Raw genomic sequence first — 12491 nt, forward strand, 5'->3', positions numbered from 1 at the left:
TACATTTTCAGTCATTACATGACTGAAATAGTAACAGAAATTGAATGGATTTATCATTATACTCTGTAGACATAATATTTTGTTACTACTATATATAACATATTTTCATTACACACAAAATTATCTAGTATTCTTTGGAACAGAAGAAATACAATTTTTCTTTGTTTCACTAACTTCATATCACTAACACAGTAATTTTAGCTTTAATCAATATTCTATAGATAAAATTAAGTAATGGAGTTATAACAGGGAAGCTGAAATATGACAAGAATTATGAAATGTAGAAGCTATTTCTTGATTTCTTGTTTGTGTAACTACCACCATTTGGATCAGACAGTGAATGTGTGTGTGTGTGTGTGTGTGTGTGTATGTGAGAGAGAGAGAGAGAGAAAGAGAGAGAGAGAGAGAGAGAGAGAGTGAGAAACAGAATGAAATACCAGTCAAAAGAAGAAACGTTTTTAAGCTTCAAAGTTTAAATTTTCTTTGTTTTTTCCTAATTTCTTTCAAAAACCATGTAACACAGTTCTTTCTTTGTATATAGCAAAAGTGGTTAAAATCCTATGAAAAAAACAGACTTAATAAAAATAATTATATATATAATTATAAATATATATATATATTGAAATAAATGCATATATATATTTATTGAAATAAATGTCTTCATTCCTGAGTAGTTTTTGGTAAGAAAGAAAAGTAAGAAAAAAAATACTAATTCATCGGTTTGTAATGAGTGTCTAGCTCCCGTACAATTACTCGGATCCTCCTTTTTGAAGTTCAGGCATATTTTTTTAAACATAATATTGGCACAATTTTCCAGCTCTTAACCTTAATAATTAGATAAAACTTTCTATATTAAACTCCATCATAAATCATATTTACTGTTGAACTTTTCGCCCCCCATCCTAATGGTCTTAACCCACCAGGTTGGTGTAGTGGTGAACTCGTCACCGCAAATCAGCTGATTTCGAAGACGGGAATTCTAAGGTTCAAATCCTAATAAAGACAGTTAAAACCTTTTTAAGGATTTGAATACTAAATCGTGAATTCCGATGTTCTTTGGTGGTTGGGTTTCAATTAAACACACATCTGAGGGAATGTTCGACCTGAGACTGTACAAGACTACACTTCATTTACATTCATACATATTATCATCCTCATTCTCCTCTGAAGTAATACTTTACGGTGATTCCGGAGGCTAAACAGAAAAAGAAAAACCTAATGGTCTTACATTATTTCACTCATAGAAACCGAAAAATTCTTTCGTGCTATGATTACAGAAATGCGATTAAAGCATGCACCTCTAATTTCAAGCGTACGTGCTTCTTTACTTTTCTTTCTGTGATTTTAATGGATGAATGTTCATGTCAGTTTCTGTTGCTATATAGGATTCGCAGGCATGAACGAACTGATGAAGCCGGTAAGGAAGCTTGTTCCTAGCGACTTCCATGAAGCGAAAGACCCGTTCTGATTATACGTGTTTCGTGAAAGGTGGACATTGTGGATTATAAGCTTAATCATATGTTAATGGTAGTGTACTTTCGCAGAAATATTCAGTACTAGATAATAGTTTGAAGAAAATATTCTTTGCCGTCTACCTTCAGGACATACCAAGTTAAAAAAATTAGTCTGGTTATTCGCCTTAAGAAAAACATTTTTTTTAATGGATTAATATGTAATGGAAGACTTTTTTTCAATTACTTCATACTTCCCAAAACTTCAAAACATATACAGAAGATAAAAAAATCAATCAATTAATGAATAACTAGTTAAATAATTGCAATTACACATTATTCTGTCGGCGAATACAATTAAAACTGTACCAAAAAGAAAGTATATTAATAGATCTCAAAAATGATAAAAAAATCACTTTTTTAAATTGTGCCACAAGCAAACATTTTATAAAAAGCTTTTAGAGAAATAAACGAGTACTGTAATTAAAAAAGGACTGTTTAAGTCTTATTGTATAGTACTGCATTTTGGCATTTTGTTTATTTTTTTTTTTTATGAATATGTCGCTACTACTTTGGTTTTGGTTTGCTTGGCATTTCTCCAGCCACCACCCCATACGGTCGCCCTAAAGCACACGACCAAATGTCTGTGCCACAAACGACTACTGAGCCTCAAACAGTTTAGCGACCAGTATTCTAAATAGCTCCTAGAGCTTACCTAACAGCATGAGCGGACTAAGCGCGATGCCATACACCACCGGCTTACGTGTCCCAACCGCTCACTTGTCATATATTTGCTAAAATGGGTAGGCGCACCCCGTCAACCACTAAAAATATATATGACATCCGTAAATTAAAATTCATTTCGTCTAGACAGCAATTCGCTGCCATGCCTAGGTCGTTGAATGCCACCAAATACCTGTCCACCATACTAAAGCGCTTGGAGCCTTAATTGGCTGGTGGTCAGCCATATATATCTGTAGGTTAGCTTCCAACACCAGTGCGGTAGGAGTCTTTTCCTTTAGATAAACTACTGATGTCGGTTGAATAAAGCAACCCCATCAAGGAATTCCCATACGGTTCAACAATGCAGCTCTCGCCACTAGTTCTAAGTTCCAGGGTGGCCCGGTCTCTCCCCCCCCCCCCCAAGACCAGGGCAGTCAAACATCAGGTGTTCATTTGACTGGACCTCCCCACAGACGCACAGCTCATCAGCTGCCAGGTGGAACCGAAGTGGTTTAAATTAACATGGTTGGTGAGCACCTGGGCACCCGTTGCCCTTTAATCACTCTCTGATCAGCGGGCTGGCCACCGTTTAAGGGTCCGTTTATTAGCCGAGGCCGCCGTAGGACTCTATCGCAGCCAGTCTTGATGGCCCGGCCGAATTGTTCAGCCATCAATTCCACCTCCTCCCTGTGCTCCATGCACCATTCCAACCCCTGCAAGGCACCTGTGCACTCGCGCCACAGCCTGTGCTGATCCAGACCCCTTAGGTTATAGCGACCTGAATCTGAAGCTGTTAGACCGCCTCCGTAAACGATCTCATCGTTATAAGCCTATGATCGCTCACACTGGCCTTGGGCCAGTTAGTCCAACTACTTGTACTTCGCAGTAAGTCGCCCGTCACCAAAGTGACATCGATGTAACTTTCTCTCAATTCAGAAGGGAAAGCTGGCGGTTGTTCTGCATCATTAATCGAGGAGAGGTTCCTGACTTTCACGAACTGTTCGAGATCAGCGCCTCTGGGGTTAGTGAGTGGTGAACCCCAGGCGGGAGACTTGGCATTAGCGTCCAGAGTAACCAGCATTCTGGTGCCCGGGCGACCGTCCAGAATCCTGCCCAATTTCGCCAGCAAGTCATCAATACTCCATCCAAGCTGGAAGTAGCCCGACACTAGTAAGACATCAAGTGTACCCTAAGTGATTTGCACGACAGTGAATTGCTCATCGGACCAATGGGACATCCAGGTGATACCCAACGAATCTGAGCCAACCACGATCGCGGAGAGCGGCTGTCCCCCATGAGAACGAATAACATTCATCCCGCGGAAGCCGACCACCCTATCCGCGACTGCGTACGGCTACTAGACCAAGAGGACATCAAGGTTGTACTCCTCAAGGAGCCACATGGCTTCAGTGGTGGCCGCCCGGGAATGATGCAGATTTAACTGCTCCAGGCGCAAGCGTTCAACATGGTGGAGTCCGTCTTCAAAGGCTTCCCCCAATTCAGGCGTCACTATAAGCAGTATTTTTCACAGTTCTCGCCCGAGAAATATCATACGCCCTGTACTGCCTACCCCCGACCCGGTGTCCAGCATTGCTGGCTTTCATCAAGGTACAGGAGGCACACTTTGCAGGCGCAGACTTGGCAGGGCAATTGGCTGCTCTGTGCCCCGGAAGAGCACAGTGACCGCACACCTTCGACTGCGCTCTGCAACGGAGAGAGGTGTGACCAAAGCCCTGACATTTAAAGCATTGAGCGACCTCTATATGGTCGACGACCCTACATAAGGTCCACCCGAAAAACAAACTTCCTCCGGCCACCAAGACCTGCCGGATCTTTGGCGAGGTCTCCAACACCCAGTGACTCTTTGGAACTTCCTCCCCAGCTGCCGAACCACCTTGGTTTCCAGAAGGAAATCTTCGACGGCCATTTATATCAAATAACGGATTTTGACCGTGCATGGCCTTGAGAATTTCGGGCTCCTCTACCCTCATCGTCCTTGGCATATCATACACCAATATCTGCGGCCTCCGCTAGGCCAGCAACTGAGCCTTCAGCCCATTCTTTACCAGAACGTCGGCCTCCAGCAGCTACTTCGCCTTCCGCTCACTTACGACTTACAAAATGACGCCATGGTCCCTTGTTTTTGTGGTCCGGAAGACTTGGACCCTCTCTCCTCGGGTCCAGAACCTTCTTAAGGGTTAGCTCCGCCGCTACCGATGAAGCCCCCGGACTAGGTTTTATTGGGACCACCTTGACGGTGGCCCGATTAATTTTGGCCGCCGGCGCCTGGGCTGACAACAGTAGACCAATCCGCTTCGGCGCGGTCATAGCAGCTACTGCGGTGAAGGAGACAGGCTTTTTCACCTTCTCCTCCACCCGTTTAATAGACTTGTGGAGCTCGTCAAGAGCTTCACCCGTCACCCGTCACCGGCTTGAAGCCCCTAACTCCCTCCACTACCTGGTAAACCTTGCCGGATAGCCGTGACAAGACCGAATCCAAGGCAAGGATGGCGCCTTGGAGTCCCTCACATTTACGTGCCAGACCCGAGACCAGCAGCGCACATTCACTCAAGTAGGAGTCGATTAACTGTCGAAGCTCCAATGCAACTATCGACTCCTTTTTAGAGGAGATTTTGGACCATTCTACCCGCATTTCCTCGATCCACCCAAAATGTCGGACCCAGAGTTCACCTGCCGCACAACAGGCTTCCCTCCAGCAACCTCCCGCTCAGGACCGATCACCGCACCGCTGTTTTCCGCCTTCCCAGACTTTGCGGGAAGCCGCCTTTCGGGCTTGGCTTTCCTCCCATTGCCGCGCACTCCTTGTGCGGATCCGACCGCGATCTTCCCTCACAACTTGTGACAGAGGTTTTGGCCGGAGGTATAGTGCAACCCGCAGCACTAGGGCGCTCTAATATCCCTGTGGAGACCTCCTTTGCGGAGGACTGGGGCCTCGGCGGAGACCTGCCGATTGACCTACTTGGCTGGAAGGCATCTCCGGCTACCAAGTCTTTGCCCCGGCCGACCAAGTCCTCCAAGCAACCACCCCTGGAGTGCTTCATCGCAGCTTAAAAGAAAAGCACCAACTGTGACGCCAAGCACTACGTACACAGCCTGAATGAATCTATCACCTAACCCAAAGCAAAGTGAGCGTTCAACAATTTCTTCCTCGAGATGGGCCGTCCGTTCTCACACAACCCACTCGAGTAGTCAAAAGCTAAAAGCTCCTATATGACCACCGACGATGTCGGAGCGAAATCGCTTCCCGAACCTGCCAGAGGATCTGAAACTTTCCTTGGCCTCACGAACTACGAATAGGGACACCGATATACAAAGGAAACGTCCTCAACTATCCGACGGTGGCACTACTGCAACACACTACGCCGCTGTTTTGTTCGCACTCCGCAACAACACAGGTTGATTAATCGCCATCGATCGCTGTGCAGCCCCGACGGTGTACGTTGAACACTGTTCTTGCAGAAAATCGCACCGTTATTGCAAAGCAAATTTACAGTACGGGGCCAGAGGCCGAGAAGCGATCCACCACTATATAAATAGACGTCTTTTTCATTTGTTCCCGGTAACCGCGAAAACTACTGAACCAATCATTGCGATAAAAAAGCATAAATAAATAGCCTAGAACTTCTTTTACTAAATTTAATATGTTTATTTTATTATTGTCTAATCTGGCGGCGAGTCGTGAGAAATCATCACGCGAGTAAAGTAGCACCCTGCAGATTTTTACATCCTGATGTAAGAAGATCCATCAGGGTAACCCATACACATAATTGGCATGGATTCGGCTTTCAGTTTGGTTTTAATATTCTCATATTGTCCAGGTCGACGAGGACAGAGTTAGAAAGAAGAATTTCTAGGGTTATTAGAATTAATGATCGTAGACAACGTGAATAAACGCCAGAGCGTTCTCAAAGATTTGAAGAGCAAAGTACACGCTCGGCTCAAAACTAGCTCAATCTTTCAGAAATACGTTATAAGTTCTGAATAGCGATAACTAAAGTGCACGATCCCACACATAATTACTAAAACCTATTTCCAATTTTCGAATTTATGTACCCATATATCGCGATCAAAGCCGCGATGGGGGATGTTATGTACCCATATATCGCGATCAAAGCCGCGATGGGGGATGTTAGTACTTAAACAAATTGCGACTTGACTAACTTTATTTAAATGCAAATGGAAGACACTAAAACTGAAAACAACAGCTACTTTACCTCTTTTTTCGTAATTTCTTTTTTTACAGGATTTTAGAGAAATTAACAAAACTACAATATTTAACAAAAGACATCAATATATTTTTGTAAAAACAAAATTCAGTATTACTTTAACATATCCATACATTTATATAATAATAAAAAACCAATACATAGTGCATGTAGTAATATATAAGAACAAAGGATAATGCCTACATTTTACATAATGGTACATACATACACATCAAAATACACACAATAAGGTATTTTTAGACATTAATTTTAATTGCACGTTTATTTCCTTTTAGTAAAATATCAAGCTAAATTATTAATATTATGCATAAATGATTTAGAAAATTTTTAGTTAATGACTTTGTTATATTAATATATTATATATTTTCAATTAACAATATTTTGTTTATTTAAATACATCATGCTACAAATATGTAACAGCATTGATAATTTATAAATACTGTGCGCTTATTCAATACCATGTTTTAAAAAGTTAACAATAGATAATGTAGCTTGGCATTTTCAAATAGCTTTCTATATTTAAGTTATATTTTATTATAATTTTAAACAAAGAACTGTTATGCAATCTTTCATAACATATATATATATATATATATATATATATATATTTTATGATAAAGTAATATATATATATGTTTGTGTGTGGTGTAGGTGTGTATGTGAGTGTGTGCACAAAATATGTGAGAAAATTATACTTTCAAGTTGTGACAATACGGTAAAGAGTTCAAAGCTTGCAAAATTTCCACTTTGATAATAATGACAAAATATATTTGTACATCTACTATCCTTGCATACCAAGAAGAATACCCTTGTTTTACTGTACCTTTTAACTTACTGGGGATAACAAAATTATGATAAAATTAGTATAAAATAGTTTTCATCAATCTGATCCATTCAAACAATTTTGATGATAATAACGATGCTTTACATAATTTGTTTTTTAGTAGATGATTTTTGTGTTTGTTTTTATAGTTCTTTAAAGTTAATTATAAGTATACCAAAATTTCTATTTCTATTAAAGCTGAAACTCTAAATGTTTGACTAATTTTTTTGTCCTAACGAAGCATATTTACATCTTGGTAGTACAGTTTAACTAAAAGAATTGCTTCTTTTTTCTTTTTTTTTTTACTTGAGAGTTCTGAAAATCTTACATGTTCGTAAGTGGTTTTTGCAAAGTTCAAACTCAACAGTTGTTTTTTGTGATTTGTCTGACTTCCCTCATATGAGCATGGCTGCACCTTGTAATGTGTTTTAATCTTTTGGATATGGTCATTTTATTCTCTTAATATTTTAATTTTTTTATAGAAAAAGATAAGGTTAAAATGATAAGTATTAACCAATTGCACATAATAAACTAAATATTGCATAACTCACAACATTAAAACCATTTCACAGGAAATATTGATTAAAAGTGAGTTTATTCAAGTTTAATGGAAATTATCTAAATAACACATTTTTTTATATAAGCGGCAGTAATTTTCTGTTCAACATAAATTTCCTTCATTTGCAGCATATTAATTTATCAACATGTCTCTTTTTCTTATTATAACTGTCAGAAATGTATCTGCTCAACTCTGTATTTAATAAATAATAAGTACAAATTTCATTGTTGTATTTACTTTAAATGATATTTTATTTTTAAGAGGGATTTTCTTTTTCTTTTTTAGATTAGATACTTTGTGACAGTATGATTAACACTAATTTTAAATAATTTTTATCATACCTGACTGCCAGATAAGTGAGATTTTATTCAGAATATATTTTTTTGGTTGGGGAAATTTTTCTTAGTACTTCCTCTCTTGTTCTGCCGATAGCCACTTGCACAAAAAATAGTCAAATTGTATAATAGTAATTTATCCTGGGTTTGGTGAGTAATTTTTTTTTAATTGTTTAAAATATTTGCATTAATAATTAAATACATAGGGAGCTCTGGCACCCAAAAGTGCTTTGACACTTATTTGGTTGCAGCTGGTCTTTTCTGCTCATTTGAGTGAGATTTTTCTTGTGACAGTAAAATAAAAGTAGTCTGGTGAATTAAAATGAAATTTCTCCTGTAAGAAAAGAACCATCTCATTTAGAAGTCCACAACTAAAGCGGTAGGTCCACCTCATCACATATCCAGTGACATATGTAGTGAAATTGTTTACTACCAACCTAAACTTCTCTTGCCAGTGAAACTAAAGTACATCTTACATTACTGATCAGGAGAGATATTGAATAGGTTGAATAGTTTAAAAGGTTTGAGGCAGATCAAATCAGTAACTCTTGTTTGAATTAGTTTTGCATATTTAAAAAGGTCTGAGACAGATTCTAACCAATTTAATTCTAGATTGAGGACAAAATAATTAACAACAGAATGTTAGACGTTGTGAAAGTTACATATTAATTTCTTTGTATTGATTAATTATTAATTTCTTAGGTTTTGTGGGTATTTATTATTGATAGTTTATCTGATATACTGGTGTTGGTTATTTATTGTTTTTTCTTTCTTAATTAATACTTGTCAACCTGAATGATGACCATTTAAGGTTTTATAATGGTGTCAGTGAAACTGTATTTGTATGTTAAATATTCTACTTTGAAGATATTTTTGTAACTTTGCATTCAGTTTAAATAAAACACCCATTTATTAACATGACAGTTTTTTTAATTTTTTGAAATTAATTATAAGTAACCCCTAGAATTTAGGTTTAATGGGAAAAACAGGAACTTATATGATTTTACAGTAATAAAAAAGTGTCATATTACCATCTTTAAAATAATATGAACTAAAATTCAGGACTGTTAATACTCTTGTTGATGATATTTTTACTAAATTATGCAGATAAACCAAAAAGTATTCTACCAAAATTTAATGGTTTGATTAAACAATAAGGGAGAACAAATTAAAAAAAAAAATATTTATGGAAAAAACAATAATAATATATTGTCTCTTTAACAGCAAGATTACGTGGCTCCAGTTGGTTTCATATGATATAAATTTTCTAACCAGGTAATTAAAATAATTTCTCAAGGGGTTAAGGAACTATTTATTTTTTCTTATCAGTTAGTTATCTCTCCTTTTGCTGTTAAATGATCTCAAACGAGTATTTATACAAGTATTTTTAATATAAAGAAAATGAAATGAATGAAATGATAAATGGAAAATATCAGAGTATTAAATTGAGCCTTGGATCAGCTGAAGCAGTATAACAATATTTATTATATTCTGCAAATTAGCCACTTTTACTGGTGCTTTAAATATAACTCATAATTTTAGATTATTTACAATTATTGTTTTATGCATGTATGGCATAATAATAATGAAAAATGAGGAAGAAGAACATATTCAATCAACATAGAAAGGCTGTAAAATTCAGAATAAGTAAATTATTTTGTATATATCTAGGTTTTTTTTATTAAAGTTTGTGTTTTTTTTTTAAGTTTACTATTATTAATTTCCCTATAACTACTAGTGAACAATCAAAATGCTTATTACATTTTAATTTAATTTTTTATGTTTGTAAGTGATTTAAGAATATTTTTAACTTATAAGAATTGATTTGAGAATATTTTTACTTATAATTTACTTTAATTATTATTTGGAATATCTTTTTTTGTAGAATTAGAATTAGTTAATTATGGATTAATTTCATAATCAAGTTTAATAAAATAAAAACAGATGTTTTTCATAAAAGTTTTTACTTACTTAAATGTATTATTAGGCCATCATATTTTGTATTATATTAGGCCTATAAATATAAAATCAGGGTTTTTTTTAAAAGATATAAAACTATTTGTTTAATGGCAGTGTTTCAGATGTTTCAAGTGCGGTGCATAAAAATAAAAGACAACTATAGACAAATAAATAAATAAATCATTGCTGTTACAACAATTAATTATATTTAATATTTTTAAATATCCTTAATAATAAATATATAGGGAAGATAAATTTTTAAATCAAAATTAATATAAACTACATAATAAATACATAGATTAATATTTTACAATGTAATATTTTTAAAAGTTATTAAAAAAATTAGATAAATAATTACAAAAATAAATAATTAACAGCACCTTTAACTAAACTAACTAATTATTTGGTATATATGTATTAAATTCACACCATTATTAAATTAATAAGGTAAACAATATTTTAATAAATAAATATAATTTTTGTACTAATTTTCATAATCTAAAAATCTATTTTAAATAGTTTATTATACATTTTAATTATTATGAATGGAGAACTATGATAAGTGATGTAAATATCATAAAATTTTGATAAAGAGCACCCATTGAACTAAGTAAAATTCCATGTGTTCTTTTCAAGATAGTTTTTATTGTTGTTCCTTTTTTACTATAAACATAGTGTTTTCTCACTTCATTACATGAAATTGCAATCATTAATAAAAAAAATTTGTTTTTAATATTTTAATTATTAGTGTACCAATATGCAAGAATTTTAATTTTTATGTTTTATTCTAGTATTGAATAATAGAATAGAATCTGGTATTCTGTGGTATTCTGGTATCCAGTTTTACCAACTGAATACCAGAAAACTTGACTGAAAAAGTATTATGATAAATCAAAGATAACATTTTGTTGATATTGGGAGGTCAGCATTTGAACAATCAATAATTCATTAATATAGTCTGTGAATGACATATTGATTGATATTATTCATAACCTTTTTAAATAGATCTGTTTGGCATCGTTAATGTAAGCGCAACTGTTTAAAAGTTCAATTCTTATTAAAAATCATTATATGTTGAAAAAAATTGTTTTCAAATGTTATTTAAAAAATGAAAATTGAAATACAATAAGAAGGAGTGTCAGTAGAACATAATTAATTCATGATTTTGCTTGTGCAATCTAAAATACATAGCAGAATTATTGGTTGTATTAGCATTAAGTGTTATCAGACTATAAATAAATAAATTGGTATGAACAAATATTCCCCACAATAAAAGTAAGTAATAAAAAAAAAAAAATCAAAGTAATGGTGATATAAATAAAGGCCTGACTAGAAGAAAAATTGTTTTTACATAAAATTCAGGATTTAACATCGATTTCCATTACTAGGTTGAAAAAACCAAATGTGAAACCACAGATATGAACTATTTTATACATTTTTTCTCATAATATTAACAAATCATAATTAAAATTTATCTCTTTTTACTACAACTTACTCCAACTATTTTTATGAATATATATTTTACAATTAAAAATAAAAACACACTTTCTATTTGATTTTTTTCTAATCAATAAATAAATAATCATAATAATGATATAGCATTTTATGCTGCCACTTCATTTTTTTGTAAATAACTACATGTACTTTTTTTTAAAAAGTTATTAATATAAATGATTATAATACACATACATATTTATTTTAAGATAATAATAATCATGATTCATGATATATTTATCAAATTTTGTAAATGAGCAGACATCGTTAATAATCATATATAACACATAATGATACTATTGTTATTGTTATTAATATATTATTTAAACATTCACAATACTTTCACGGCTTTTCATTTCATCTGAATTTAAACCATTTTGACTACGACTTGTTGCTTTTAGCTTTTCTTGCATTTGCGCTAACATATCTTGCATTCTTCTTATCTGTAATAGAAAAAGTAAACTAGTATATTAATATTAAATGCGATAATCATAATATTCGTCTCATAAACCAATTCTAAATATAAATAGAGTTAGAATAAATGGTCATAGAGATTTAATTAATTAGTTTTAAATAAATAAAATTTTTGTAACCAGTCTTTAAGTGTAACCTAGTTTTCCAATTTATAAATGAATTCTATTACAAAATTTAAACCAATTCTAAACATAAATAAAGAGTTAGGATAAATTTTTATAGAAATAGATTTAATTAATTAGTTTTAAATAAATAAAATTTTTGTAACCAGTATTTAAGTGTAACCTAGTTTTCCAATTTATAAATGAATTCTATTACAAAATTTTTGTTTTATAAAAAAAAGAAAATGTAGAGTTTTGTGACTGATTAATTTGTATTTTTAGTCATATAATCATAACTTGTGATCAATTAATTAATCAAATTAAT

General features: G+C 34.0%; 1 protein-coding gene across 2 annotated transcripts in view; it reads right to left on the reverse strand.

Moving 5' to 3' along the window:
* Positions 1-6476: 6476 nt before the first annotated feature.
* LOC142323710 (septin-4-like) overlaps positions 6477-12491 on the reverse strand; it is a 132818-nt gene continuing 126803 nt past the window's right edge. For both annotated transcript variants that reach the window (XM_075363836.1, XM_075363837.1), the window contains exon 9: positions 6477-12034. In XM_075363836.1, coding sequence (XP_075219951.1) covers positions 11915-12034 — 120 coding nt within the window. In that variant the 3' untranslated portion in view covers positions 6477-11914. The remainder of the gene's footprint in view (positions 12035-12491) is intronic.

The sequence above is a fragment of the Lycorma delicatula genome, chromosome 4 (genome assembly GCF_047948215.1).
Source record: "Lycorma delicatula isolate Av1 chromosome 4, ASM4794821v1, whole genome shotgun sequence".
Taxonomy (NCBI): domain Eukaryota; kingdom Metazoa; phylum Arthropoda; class Insecta; order Hemiptera; family Fulgoridae; genus Lycorma; species Lycorma delicatula.